This window comes from Ammospiza nelsoni, chromosome 4 (genome assembly GCF_027579445.1).
Source record: "Ammospiza nelsoni isolate bAmmNel1 chromosome 4, bAmmNel1.pri, whole genome shotgun sequence".
Classification (NCBI taxonomy): domain Eukaryota; kingdom Metazoa; phylum Chordata; class Aves; order Passeriformes; family Passerellidae; genus Ammospiza; species Ammospiza nelsoni.
In genome coordinates, this window is record NC_080636.1 from 50,781,386 (window position 1) to 50,794,494 (window position 13,109).

At 62.0% G+C, this 13,109-nt stretch overlaps 2 protein-coding genes and 1 long non-coding RNA gene across 3 annotated transcripts; 1 reads left to right on the forward strand and 2 right to left on the reverse strand.

Moving 5' to 3' along the window:
• Positions 1 to 178: 178 nt before the first annotated feature.
• Positions 179 to 3,430, reverse strand: LOC132072855 (uncharacterized). The gene is made up of 4 exons (XR_009418415.1): positions 3,265 to 3,430; positions 2,761 to 2,900; positions 2,512 to 2,641; positions 179 to 1,013 (listed from the first exon to the last, which is right to left on the reverse strand). It is a non-coding gene; the product is annotated as an uncharacterized LOC132072855 (long non-coding RNA).
• GC (GC vitamin D binding protein) lies at positions 1,555 to 6,047 on the forward strand. Its single transcript, XM_059471379.1, has 12 exons — positions 1,555 to 1,663; positions 2,787 to 2,856; positions 3,291 to 3,423; positions 3,510 to 3,721; positions 3,901 to 4,033; positions 4,113 to 4,207; positions 4,441 to 4,570; positions 4,661 to 4,863; positions 5,132 to 5,264; positions 5,350 to 5,447; positions 5,594 to 5,720; positions 5,799 to 6,047. Exons 1-12 carry the CDS (start codon positions 1,555 to 1,557, stop codon positions 5,850 to 5,852), a joined length of 1,497 nt encoding a protein of 498 aa, XP_059327362.1. The 3' UTR covers positions 5,853 to 6,047.
• A 1,765-nt stretch (positions 6,048 to 7,812) lies between these two features.
• On the reverse strand, positions 7,813 to 13,027 carry BTC (betacellulin). The gene is made up of 6 exons (XM_059471380.1): positions 12,927 to 13,027; positions 10,188 to 10,283; positions 9,820 to 9,937; positions 9,537 to 9,683; positions 9,132 to 9,239; positions 7,813 to 9,038 (listed from the first exon to the last, which is right to left on the reverse strand). The coding sequence occupies exons 1-5, from the start codon at positions 12,997 to 12,999 to the stop codon at positions 9,134 to 9,136; spliced, it is 540 nt and encodes a 179-aa protein (XP_059327363.1). The 5' UTR covers positions 13,000 to 13,027; the 3' UTR covers positions 7,813 to 9,038; positions 9,132 to 9,133.
• Positions 13,028 to 13,109: the final 82 nt, after the last annotated feature.

Genomic DNA, 13,109 nt, shown 5'->3' on the forward strand with positions numbered 1-13,109 from the left:
GAGGAGGCCATTCCATGAGTCGCTAATCATTTATTTTCAGCTTTCACACATAAACCATCAAGAACAGGACGTGGTTATCTCCTGCATCGGCACGATTTGGTCCCGAGCTGCAGCTCACTGTCAGTGCAGATCCCTGGGAGAAAAACCCGGGATCTCCGTAAAAACCAGCTATGTCTTCATCCCAAGGGATGCGGTCTGAGAGGGAACATCCTACCTCAGGGGGAGTGCAGAGTATGTGTGGAGGCTGGGTGGATTTGGGGGTCAGGGGTCTGTCCTGGTTTAGGGCAAATCTGGGAGGGAATCTCCAAAAGGGGGCCTCTCCAGAAAGCAAACCCACACTGCCCCTCCCCCCGGCTGGTTTGGGAAGAATTCCTTGGAGAGAAGTGGAAAGAACCTGTTTATTTAACTGGCACAGCACCCCCCAGCACACAAAATGAACAATACTGGGTGACACCACTCTTTCACCGCTCTGACAGAGATGACAAATTCAGAAAGTCTCTCTCTGGATGGTCGCTCTGTTCTCAGTCCCTCCGGCACTGGGGCAGCTGCTGCAGCCACAGGGTGCAAACTCTCGGTGTTCCCAGGTCCCAGTCCAGAGCAGGTTCGAGTGGTTCCAAAGAAGGGAAAATCTGGACTGTTTAGCTAAACTAGCTAATGAGCAGAAGCAAGAGCAAGCAGAAGCAAGAGCGAGAGCAAAGCAAAAGGCAAAAGCAGCACCATGTACTGCCCCATCGTGGTGTCTCGCCAGCCGTGGGGGAGCAGCTGATAAGAAACCCAAACAAAACTTGCACCTTTCAGAGCCATTCTTGAAGGCACAGAACATGATATCCAGCATAAACAGAACACAGGGACGGGGATATGAGCATCATAGCGTCACCCTAGGACAGGGTCTCACTGCAGCAGTTGGATCTCCATCCTTCCCTCTTTGCTTCCCTCTCATCAATTGCCCAGGCAGGACTAGTGAGGATCACTTCAGCTGGATCTTCTCCTCTTCCTCGGCTTCTCTTAGGACCCTAGAGGATGATAAGATGCTGAATTGTCATTTTTCTAGGGACAAAGGGAAAGCTGCACTGTTGGGAGCCCCCACAGAGCTCTACAACACTCCCAGCAAAAGTGTGGGATGGGGCTGCAAAGCAGAGACCCCAACACAGCAGTGGCAGGAATGAAAACTGAGGTGCACCCTGGAGCTGAGCTTCCAAGGATAACAACCTTGGCATTGCCCAGCAGCACCAGCAGGTTTGGGGTGCTGACATCCCAAAAAAAGTGTATCTCCTTCCTGAGGATCAGATAGTATCCTAAGCACACAGGGCTTTCCACTCACGGGGTGCACGGAGTGCTTTTCCTCCTCTTGTCGCCCGTGTTCATCCCAGAATCCCTCACAGATCCCGAGGTTTCAGGGCCACCCATCCCTCTTTGTCCAAGTTAATGATTCAAACTGTCTGGATCTCTGAGGCCCGGGCAGCCAGGCCCCAGGGGGCAGGCCAAGGATGCTGCTTGCCCTCTGGGGTTAATCATTCTCCCAGCTGCTGACCCTGTGTCCATAAAAACCCTGGCATGGGACTCCCGGTGCCGCTTCCCGGCAGGAGGAGGAGAGCCAGCTCCAGCATGAGGGCAGCCCTGGCCCTACTGCCACTCTTGGCTGCTGCACAGGCCTTACACCGAGGTAAGGGAGGTGATCCCGGGGCTCTGCTGGCCCTGGGATGAGGGGCACGGGGATGGGGCCTCAATTCCAGAGGTTTGCAGTGGCCTCCCCTCTCCCAGCCTGCAGCCAAAGCACTGGGCAGGAGCAGAGAGGGAAGTGAAAGGCTGGGAGGATGGGTTGGGATCCAGGATGCCACTGTGGGGTGGTGCTGGAGGAGGTGGGATGGGGAGAGGACAGAGCCACCGGGACTGGCGTTTTCCTTTCTAAAGGAAAAGAGGATTTCCTGACCCCCCCTTGGGGAGCACCATTCCTGTGCAAAATTCACCTCTTGGTAGGATTGATGTTCTGCCATCCTTTGCTGCCTTCTCAGCTCCACAGGGAATCCCCCAGCTGCCAAAACCCACCTAGACTTTACCTCTCCCACATGGCTTTGTACAAGCGAACACAAATGCCACAAGCTGGGACTGGGAGCCGATGTTCCTGGTGGCAAAGAGACACAACTTTTCCATGGCTTCTCCTATTCTGGAAGCCCCTGCCTTCACCCTGTTCTTCCCTTGCCACCAGAGGGATGTGACCCTTAGAGTGATGGCCCAAAGTCCGGGTTTTGGGGAGGTGACCCTGCCCCAGGCTGCAATCCCAGGGAACACTGGGATCAGTGTTTACCCTGCTGCTGCCAAGGTCTGGCCCCACAGAGTCTGGAGGGAATCGATCCTGTTTTTCCAGGGAGGGCAGCACTGCTGGGAATGTTTTCACTCCTGGCTGCCCCGTGGACCTGGCCCCAGATGGTTTCCCAGCCCTTATGGTTTCCAGGCCCTGCCAGAAAATCCAACCCCACGTATTCCATACTCCAAACCTGCCATATAATTTACCTGCAGCTCTCCCAGCTCCAGAGAGGGTTTTCTCCCTGCCCCTTTCCCTGGCTGCAGAGCTGGAGCAGCAGCCTGGACACCAGGGGTGCTTCTCCCAGCCTGGCTGTGACAACATCTCCCCAGGGACCACCTGGAAAAAGTGGTGGAAAAATTGGAAAAAGAAGTAATGGAGTGAAAAAAATGAACAAACCCCAAGTGAATAAAGCAGCGTGTTCCGTGGTGACAGAGCATTCCTTGCTCCTTACTCACAATTCCTCCTTCTCCTGCACTTTCAGGGAAAGCTTATGTCCGGGAGAAGGTCTGCCAGGAGTACAAGATCCTGGGCAAGGAGAACTTCAGAACCCTGTAGGTACCTCCTGCTGCTGGTGCCCTCCAAGGAGCCCTGACACCTGAGCCAGGAACAGAAAACAGTAAATAAAAATCATGGAAATGGACAGATGGATTCAATCCATCAAAAAGGGGAGATGCAATTCAACCCCTGGGCTCTGATTGCTTTTAGCAGGAGAAAATTTGATTCCTTGTTGAATTCCTCACAAAAATCAATTATGCACCTAAGTGATTAAGAATTCTCACAGAGCTGACACACAGTCCCCTGTAAGTGGCAGCCCCCAGCCTGGAAGCTGTTCCAGTTCTTTCCTGGCTGTTTTCCAAGGAATATGCTGTGATTTCTCTCTGCACCACGGCCAGCACTGTTAAACCCATTTGGGCAGAACAGTCCTGGGAGGTGATTTCTGATTGAAGATAAAGGCTCACCTGGCTCTCCCTGTCCTTGCTGCCAGAACCATCATTGACACCAGCCGGAAATATTCCAACGGCACCTTCCAGGAGATCGGCCACCTCGTGCGGGAAATCGTCTCCCTGGCCGAGACCTGCTGCGCCGACGGGGCCGACCCCTCCTGCTACGACGCCGGGGTGAGCCTGACCCAAACCATCCAACAGACCCCAAAAATGGGCGGTGGGCGATGGCGTGGCCATAACCTGCTGTCCCCCTCCCGCAGTCCACGGCGCTGTCGGAGAAGTCCTGCGCGGCCGACTCGCCCTTCCCGGCGCACCCCGGCGCGGCGCGCTGCTGCGGCCAGCAGGGGCTGGAGCGCAAGCTGTGCCTGGCGGCGCTGCGCCACCCGCCCCAGCCCCTGCCCCGCTTCCTGCAGCCCTCCGACAGCGAGCTCTGCCACGCCTTCCGCCTGGAGCCCCGGGAATTCGCCGACAGGTGAGCCAGGCTGCGCCCGGCCGGGTGCTGGCACCGGCCTGTGGCATGGGCTGACAGCCTGAGGGGGTGCCTGGAGGGGGTTCCCATCCCTGGAGCATCTCAACGCCCCCAAACCCCTCTTACACTCCCGATTCCCTGATCCGGAGGTGCTGGATCTCCTTACCCCGTCTCTGCCGCAGGTTTCTCTATGAGTATGCCAGCAGCTACAGCCAGGCTCCCCTGCCTGTGCTCCTGGCCTCCACCACCACCTTCCTCTCCATGGTCTCCACCTGCTGCATCTCCCCCACACCCACTGCCTGCTTCCTGAAGGAGGTGAGACCCCCATCCTCACTGCCCAGGGAGCCAGGCAAGCACTGTGCCAATTCCCACTCCCATCCTCTATTTGTGGCAGAAACGGGAGAGGAAAACCCTCTCCCTACTCACCCTGACGTCAAACCGGATCTGTTCCCGCTTCTCGGCCTATGGCAAGGACAAAGCCACCCTCAGGTACGGGGGGAAATGGGCTCTCTATCCTGGGACAGGGTTCCTCTCTCCTGCTGCAGATCCTGTTGGCAGGCAGCATTTAGGAAAACAAGCTTGAATTCTGCTGTGGATCCCTGCACAGCACAGGCACAGAGCAATCCCTGCGCTCCCCATCCCCTCCCTCCCTTACCCTGCTCCGAGCTGATTCCTGGGAGGGGGATCCAAGCCCCCAGCCCCACTCACCCTGTGCTCCCCAGCTCCCTGACCTCTCTGGCCCAGAAGATTCCCACTGCCTCCTTCGAGGAGCTGCTGCCCCTGGCTGAGGACGCTGCCGAGGTGGCTTGCCAGTGCTGTGACTCCATGGCCGAGGACTGCATGCAGAAGAAGGTAGGGGGGGCTGGAGCCCAGCCCGAAGCAGCTCCAGCAGGAGCTCAGGGGGCTGAGGGCTCCTGCACAGGCCCTGCTCCCTCTCTGCAGCTCTTGGAGCACACGGCCAGAGTCTGCTCGGCGCTGTCGGTGCGGGACGAGCGCTTCGCCGCCTGCTGCCAGGGGAAAAACCTGATGGAAAACCACTTCTGCATCCTGGCCATGCCCCCAGCCCCAGCTACAAGGCTGCCAGAGCTACCAGAGCCCACCAACAAGGAGCTGTGTGCCAAGGAAGGGGCTCTCCACGCCACCAGGTGAGCGGGACCCACGGCAGACAGGGGGCAGTCACGGAATAAAACCATTTATGCTGGAAAAGATCCCTAAAATCACCGAGTCCCACCAGTTCCTGACCCTGTTCCGTGCTTAGGTTATTATGGGGATAACCAGGGGAACATCCTCAATTCCCTCAGGGGAATTGAGTGCCACCAGAGGCAGCACAGAGATGCCAAAAGCGAGCCCCATCCCAGTCCGAGCAGCAGCCACAATGAGAACTCACCTGAGCTCTCCCGTTTCCCGCTCCAGGTTCCTGTTCGAGGTGGCCCGGAGGCATCCCAGCCTCCCCGAGGCCGTCCTCGCCAAGCTCTACGACACCTCCGGGAAACTCCGCGGGGAATGCTGCTCCTCCAAGGACCCCTCTGCCTGCTGGGACAGCAAGGTGAGGGCTGTGGGGGCTCATCCTGTTCCCCCTCATCCCAGTGCCCCCAAATCCCATCCTGGTAACTCCCCACCTCTGCCCCCAGCGCCAGCGGATTGCAGCGGAGCTGTTCCCTTTCCTGACAAAGGCCGACCAGCTCTGCGGGCAGTTCCACAAGCTGCCTTTCCTTGAGTTCAAGAAGAGGTGAGCCTTTCCCTTCCCTCCACAAAAAACCCGCCTGGGTAGCTGGATGCAATCAGAATCCATCCATAATGCTGAGGATGCCAAACCGGGATGCAGCAGGAGCCGCGTGGCTCCGCTTCCCGCTGTAACCGCGCTCCCCATCGCAGGCTGAGGGACAGCCTGGCCCAGTCCGAGCCCAGCTCGGCGCCGCTGGAGCAGCTCCTGGAGCAGCGAGCATCCTTCGCCTCCTCCTGCTGCCTGCCGGACGCTCCGCTGCTCCTCTGCGCTTCCAAGGTAGGCCCGGGCCCCTCCTGCCCCCGCGGGGCCGCAGCCGCTCCGGGGCTGCCCCTCGGCTCTTCCCTCCCTCCCCAGGTCACCTCGGAGCTGGGGGAGCTGTGCCAGGGGGATTCCTGCCTGCTGGGATAGGCTGCCGGCCGCAGGGATCGCTTCTCCAGGGATCGTGCACCGATGGAGCGGCGACGCGAGGCGGAGCTCGGGAACACCGGGAACACCAAAGGGAGCATCGGGGTGCTGGGCTGGAGGACGTCCAGCAGATGGGAGGTGTCACCGAGCCCACAGCTTGTGCTCCTGCAGCCAAAATAAAATCAAAAGTGCCCTGCAGTGCGGCTGGAAAGGCTTTGTGCACCCTCGGGGCCGTGGAGAGGGTGGGAGAGGGGTCCAGATTCGCCTCCGCAGGCAGGAACAGGTCCCAGCCCTGATCCTGGGCAGTAAAGCTCTAAAACACTAAGGAAAACCCGGGAAAAGTCTCATCAAATGCCCCTAAAGACAGCAATCTCTGGGTATTGGAGTATCCAGCTACGTGGAAGCATCGGCACCCAGAGAGGGGCACCCTGGGCACCCCCACCCCCACCTGCCCAGCTGAGCCCTCCCCAGCACAGGGGGGCGGATTTTGGGGGTGCTGCAGGCAAAGAAGCCCCGGGTTGGGATGCAGGAGGATGGCAAAGCCAGCCCAGGAAAGCAGGAAAATCCCCCGAGGGCAGATGTGGCAGGTTTGTGTGCAGCAAAGGGAAGGACAAGGGGACACCTGGTGTGCAGAGATGAGCCAGAGCGATAAACCAGAGCCAAACCCAGGAAGAACTCCCTGTTCAAGGCAGCTTGTCCCTTTTCTGGGGAGCACTGGCAGTCCCTGGATCACTGCTCGGTTGCCCTGGAATGTGAGAAACAAGATGGATTTGGCAGGCACCATCCCTGTCCATCTCCTGCCAGGGCCCCTCTTATCGTGGGATACAGACCTGGGCAGAAAGGAGAAACTGGTTTTAGTTTGGTTTTGGCTTTTACTTTTTTCCCCAAGGATCCCTCTGGCCTGGGACAGTGCCTGCTGATGCCAAGGCACTGGATCCACCCACCACCCTCATGTCACAGCCCTTGGCATCTGTTTTCCAAAATATTAATTGCTAATTATTTCTAATTCTTTCCAATTAATAAGTTGGGTTTCACCTTGTTCTGAAAGTGGGTGACCCAGACCTCACTCCTGTGCTCAGGTTTGCATCCTTCACATTCCAGATGTGCAGGGTAAGGGCTGGCAATTCCAGTGACCCTGTGGGATTCCAAGGAAAACTGGGGGAATGCCATGAAGCCAGCCAAGGATATCTCTGCCAGGTGACACCATCACTGCTTATGGGGGGAAAAGCCACCCAAAAATACTCAGCTGCTGTTCAAAACAACACAAATAATAATCCTCCTACCAAAACCACCAGATTCCTTGGAAAGTTCAGGCTGCTCCTGCCTGATGCCAGCCAGCAATCCCTGGAATCCCCAGGGATTCCATCCAGTCCTTGCCAGCCTGGGCATAAACCAGTTGGCTTTCCCACTCTGTGTTCTAGCTGGGATTTATATTTGGGGTTTTTATAGCAATTTTCTTTCCCAGCTCTCATTCCTCCTGCCCTTAGCCCGGTGACACAAGGTGGATTCACCTCCTGCCTTTTCATCCCACCACCTCCCTAACCCATTCCCAAAAATGTAAAGGAAGTAGCAAAGTTCCTGACTTCTTAGTGCTCAGCACAACACTTCCTGTCCAGTCTGTCTGTTCTCCAGGAACTCATCAGGTTAAGGCAGGAATTCGGTGGCAATGCAGGAATTCCAGGGTGGCATCCAGGGAAGCATCACTTCACTACAACCAGGGAATGTGGGGCTGCCATGGGAAAAGCCCAGTGAGGATTACCTAAAGCACTGAATAAAACAGCTCCAACATTCACCTGACCAGTGCTCCATGAAGCCTTATAAACAAACCTGAAAGTGTTTTATCCACCTCTGAGACCTGCAGGGCTGCTGACTTCCCAGAGCCTGCTTTTCCCAGCCCTTTTGGGCCTGCAGCAGCCCAGCCATCAGCTCCAACCCCCCAAAAAACAGACAGGAAAAAGTCTCATACCTCCTTTTCATTTTATTGGTCTCTCAGACTGTACAGCACATTCCCAAAGCAGAAGCAAGCAGTTTTCCTCTTGGCTTGGCTCCCCCCAGGCAGGCCCAGCAAAGCCCGGGGATAAAGAGCCTTTTACAGGAGGGGGAGAGATGAGCTCACACCAGCGCCTCCGGCAGCTGCGGGGAATTGAGGATCCACCTCCCCACCCTGGACCCTGCTGAAGCAGGTGCCCAAAACGATGTCCCCTGGCGCCTCAGGGCCGTGCTCCTTGCCTGGGCACGGGGATGAGCCCTCCACAGCCCCGTGGCATCGCCTGGGCACCAACACCTCCCAGGGACTGGCGCCGCCGGGGTGGTCACCGGGCCCCGCTTGGAGCGGGAGCCGCTCCCGTGCCGGGAATTGGGAGCTGCCGGGGCCCCGCTGCTCCACTGCGTCCCCACCTCCGGCGGTACCGCCTGGGTGGCGCCAGGGACACCCGGCCCCATCCCGGGATGCCGATGGGGTCCCCCCGCAGAGGGTCGGTGCCCAAACCCACAGCCGGGGACACGGGCACCCCAGCGGGCACGCCGCGGTTGTGGCGCCCTCGCGTGGCCATTGCGGGCACTGCAGGCGGGCCACCCCCGCCCCAGCTCAGTGTCGCCGTCTGGCGGCCGCGGTGCGGCAGCGCAGTCCCCGGTGCCTGCTCGGGCGGGGTCCGGACCGCGGCTCCGGGCCCCGCAGCCCGCAGCGCGGGGCTACGGGAGCCAACGGCCCCGACTCACCCAGTTCTGCCCCGGTTCTCACCTGTTTTCCACCGGTTTTGCCCGGTTTCCCTCACCCGCTCCTTCCCCTCTCCCGCCGGCTGTCGGGAACCGGGAGGGCGCCCGGGGACGCTGAGCAATGGGAGCAGCTCCAGCACAGCCTCCAGGCCGCCCAGAACGGGACCCGAACCCGGCAGAGCCCCTTGGACCGGGAGCAGGACCGGGACCGGGATCGGGGCGGAGGCGCCGCGGTTGTGTCGCCCTCGCGTGGCCACTGTGGGCACTGCAGGCGGGCCGCCCCCGCCTCAGCTCAGTGTCGCCGTCTGGAGGCCGCGGTGCGGCAGCGCAGCCCCCGCGCCCCAAGGACTTCGGCGACACCACTGGGGACAACTTTCCGTCACCCCTTTATTCAAGCCGCCGCACGCTTTAGCCCTCGCCCATGCAGCCAGCCGCTGCTGCCGTCCGGGACCCGCCCGCAGGTACCGGGAGCTCCTGCGGAGAGAGCGGAGCCCGTCGGTCTCGGCATCCACCCCAATGAGCGGCTCCGGTCGCACCGGCTCGGTCGCCCCCCCCGCTCCCCTGCACCTTCACGCTATGCCCGTTTCCCGCACATCTTCACTTCTGGAAGGTCCATCCTTGTTTAGCGTTTCCATCTCTTCTGCCTTCCTCTTCCTACGCTGCCTCCGACAGTGGCTTGACAGGAGGAGGAAAATCATAAAAACCAACCAAACAAACAAAAAAGAGGCAGAAGGGGACATGGCAGTGATGCTCCTCCCTCTCCCTCGGCTTTTACCCTGCAGAAGATCCCCAGGGCATCACACCTGCTTTCCAGCCCCAAAGGAATGTCTCAGGCACCTCCCAGCACCTGCAGGACCATGTCCCACCAGGCTGGGACAGCTCCAGTTCAGCCTGCCCGAAGCCAGGCGAGCCGGGCAGGATTTACTCCTCCTTCCCTTTCCCTTTCCCTTCCCGCCCCGTTCCCCCACATACTGGCTGCAGAGGCAGATGCCAACAACGAGGATGATGAGGGCGGCGATGGCGACGATCAGGGAGATGATGACGATCTGGCCCTGGTCCCCTCGCAGGTAGAACAGATCCACCCTCTCGCAACGAGCCCCGGTGTAGCCTCGTTCGCACCTGCCCGTGCACAGGGGAGGCACAGGGCGGTCCCAAGAGCTGCCGCGCTGCCCATGCCCCCCTCACGCCGCTTTCCCGGGGGAACGGGCGCATCATCCCGCTCCGTGTCGCCGTGTCCCCACCGCGGGTGACTTACACACAAGCGGGGGCCTGCTCGGCCACGAGGAAGCGGCACCTGCCCTTGACACAGTAGTGCTGGTACTCCTCCGGGCACCGCGAGAAGTGGCCCTGCCGCCGCGGCTGCGTGCCGTTCCCTGCGGTGACAAGGACGGAGAGCGGCCCCAGAGGGGTGACAGCTCTGCCCAGAGGCAGCAGCGCCCCTGAGCCGCCGCATCCCCGCAGCAGCTCCGAGCCCGCCCGGCCGCAGCCAGCGGGGGTGGCACGGGTGTCCTTGGCACGGCGATGCCACACGGCCACGCTAGACACAACATCTGCTCATCCGCCATCCTGGTCCTCCCTCCCGCTCCCTTCCACGGCCTCGGGCTGCCCCCGGCACGCCCTTACCTGTGCATGCCTTGGCTGTGCCGCAGCTGAGCCCCTCCGTGCCGTGACCGGCCGTGACGTTGGTATCGGCCCCCACGCAGCTGAAGAGCGCCAAGCCTGGAGGGCAGCGGAGGCAGCTCAGAGGGGGACCCGCAGCACCCCCAGAGGCACAGGGGGGGCGCTGGCAGCGGGCTCTGCAGCTGGGCCCGCGGCCCCCCTGCGCTGGCGGCATCAGCTTTTCCCCAGGGCCGGGAGAAGGGAGGGCCGCTCCCGCCCGCTGCCTCCACCCAGCAACGCCCGGCACGGAGCTCTGCGAGCCAGCCCGGTGGGTCCTGGACCACACAGCCCGGCCAGCTGCTGCTCTGCCCGGGGAGGATGCAGGGAGGGATCCCCAGGGAGATCAGGGCTCATGGAATCACTGATGGATTTGGGCCGGAAGGGGCTGTAAAGTTCATCCAACCCTGCTGCCACGGGCAGAGACACCTTCCACTAGCCCAGGCTGCTCCAAGCCCTGTCCAACCTGCCCTTGGACACTTCCAGGGATGGAGCAGCCACAGCTTCCCTGGGCAACCTGTGCCAGGGCTCCGCACCCTCCCAGGGAAGAATTCCTTCCCAGTATCTAATCTAACCCTGCCCTTTGTCAGTGTGGAGCCCTTCCCCTTTGTCCTGTCGCTCCGTGCCCTTGTCACGAGTCCCTCTGCAGCTCCCTTGGCTCCCCTTTAGGCGCCGCGAGGTGCCCCGAGGTCTGCCCGGAGCCCCGCACAGCCTGGGAAAGCGGAACGGGGGGGAACGGGGGGGAACGGGGGCACCGCGCTCTCTCCGTGGCCCCGCGGGTGAAACCGAGCCGGGCGCGTCGGAGCGGCGGTAACCGGATCGCTGGCATACCAGCCTGACTCAGCACGGCCCCGCTCCCGCCCGGCCCTCCCCGGGGATTCACCGGCCGAGGCGGCGCCCAGGGAGCGGGGACAGGTCCTGCCTGACGGGCAGGGCCCGGGTGGCTCCCGCGGAGGTGGCTCCGAGGCGGGGCTGCGCCATCCCGCGTGGGGGCACTTGGAGGCTTCCCAGGGAGCGGAGAGTTCGCGCAGCCCGATCCTGGCAGCCTGGTGTCCCGCTCCCTGTGTCCTCATCCGGCACCTTGGCAACAGCGGCGGGAGCTGCCCCGAGGCTCCAGGTCCCCCCCGTCCCGCAGCGGGGACATTCCCGGCGCACACGTCCCTCCCGGCTATATATAGCCAGCACCGCCTGCCCCGAGAGAGCCCGGCGGGGAAAGGGAGCCCACCGCCCCACCCAGAGGGTGGGAGCTGCCTGCCCAGAGCCAGGGATGAGCCATGGGGCGGCTGCAGCCCGGGATGCAGCTGTGGGCGGCGTGGGCACAGCCGGGACAGGCAGGGAGGGAGGCTGACTTCACTCGCGGTGACCGAGTTCACAGCTCGGCATGGAAAGATCCCCACCAAGCCGAGCTCCCCACCCTTATTGCATCCAGATGCGGAGTGCCAGAACTGGCTGGCAGCCCCTCGGCAGTGCCAGCCCCGGGGAGGGGCTGTGCCCACCCACGGCCGCACACGGCACCCTCAGCTCCCCGATGCTCCGGCTGCGCTATCTCGGGCTGCAGCCTCTCCCGAGCAGGCAGAGATAACCCAGGGAAGCATCCCAAGCGCTGGATTGTTTTGCTGTTACCACCCCTACGCTCTCCCGGGAAAGCCCAGAGCGCAGGGGAGAAGCCAGCCAGGACGGGCCGTGCTCCGAGGGGACACAGCGGCCCCAAACCAGGTCGGCCACCCTCGGCTTCCTCCTGCCAGCACAGGTTCGGCAGGTTTGGCCAAGCGCTGTCACCAGCCTTGCCAAAGGGCCAAACCCAAGCTGCTCCCTGCAGAGAGAAAGGCTCCCCGAAATCCCAGTGCCAGGCAGGATTCCCTGCCAGGGAGGGTCTCAGCTCCCCAGCCTGGCTGTGGTTATTTCCTGGCAGCCATCAGCATACACCTGTCTGCAGCTGCCTGCTTCCCCAAAACTTAGGAACTAACCCGGGAATTAATGCTCACACACTTGTGGAAGAGGTACTGCCCCCCTGCCCCGCATCCCACATTCCCAGCGCTGCCAAGGACGGCCGAGGGCACTCGGGCACCCGTCAGCAGCGTCCCTTCAACAACAGGTAGCAAAAGCATCCCGCTCCTGCTCCAGGATCCAGCCAGGACATCCTGGCCCCCACGCTGGCCCCGAGGGATTCAGGGATTCAGAGGCATTAAGGGAGCACTGGATTGGAACGGTGGGGAGATCCAGGATGGGACCTGGGGGCACAGGGGTAGGCCAGGGACAGGACTGGGCATAGAGGAATGGCTGGCATGGATGGGATTGTCCAGGGGGGCACAGGGAGCCACTGGAATGGGACGGGGCCAGCGCCAGGATGGGGTGTGAGAGGCGGGAACACAAGGGTGCAGCAGCAAGGAACCCGGGGAGCAGCAGGATGGGATGGGATGGGATGGGATAGGGGAGCACCGGGACAGGCGGGGGAGCACCGGGATGGCACCGGGAGGCAGGTGCAGGATCGTCAGTGCGGGAGCGGGAAGCGGCGGCACCACAGAGAGGGACAGTGCCGGGACAGGGGGTGACACCGGGCTGGGACAGCGGAGGTGACACCGGGCAGGGACGCGGAGCGCCGTGCAGGGGCGGGAAGCACGGGGCCGGGACGGGCAGGAGCAGCCTGCCAGCCGCTGGGTATCCCGGGGCGGGCAGGTGGCGGGGCAGGGGGACGCCGGTGCTTACCAGAGGCGAGGGCCAGGCAGAGCAGCAGGGTACCGGGGCCGCCGCCCGGGGCCGGGGCCGCCGCCGCCTCCATGCGCGCCGCCGCCGCCCGCCCGGTGCCCGGTGCCCGGCAGCTGCGGCGGGGCGGGACGGGGGCGGCCGCTCGGGCACCGCCCTCCTCCTCCTCCTCCTCCTCCTCCTCCT

Coding starts and splice junctions, on each gene's coding strand:
- GC (XM_059471379.1), top strand. CDS start 1,555: ATGGGACTCCCGGTGCCGCTTCCCGGCAGGAGGAGGAGAGCCAGCTCC. Junction 2,857..3,290: donor AAGGAGAACTTCAGAACCCT/GTAGGTACCTCC, acceptor CCTTGCTGCCAG/AACCATCATTGACACCAGCC. Junction 5,721..5,798: donor TGCTCCTCTGCGCTTCCAAG/GTAGGCCCGGGC, acceptor CTCCCTCCCCAG/GTCACCTCGGAGCTGGGGGA.
- BTC (XM_059471380.1), bottom strand. CDS start 12,999: ATGGAGGCGGCGGCGGCCCCGGCCCCGGGCGGCGGCCCCGGTACCCTG. Junction 10,284..12,926: donor CTGCCTGGCCCTCGCCTCTG/GTAAGCACCGGC, acceptor GCTGCCCTCCAG/GCTTGGCGCTCTTCAGCTGC. Junction 9,684..9,819: donor GAGCAGGCCCCCGCTTGTGT/GTAAGTCACCCG, acceptor GTGCACGGGCAG/GTGCGAACGAGGCTACACCG.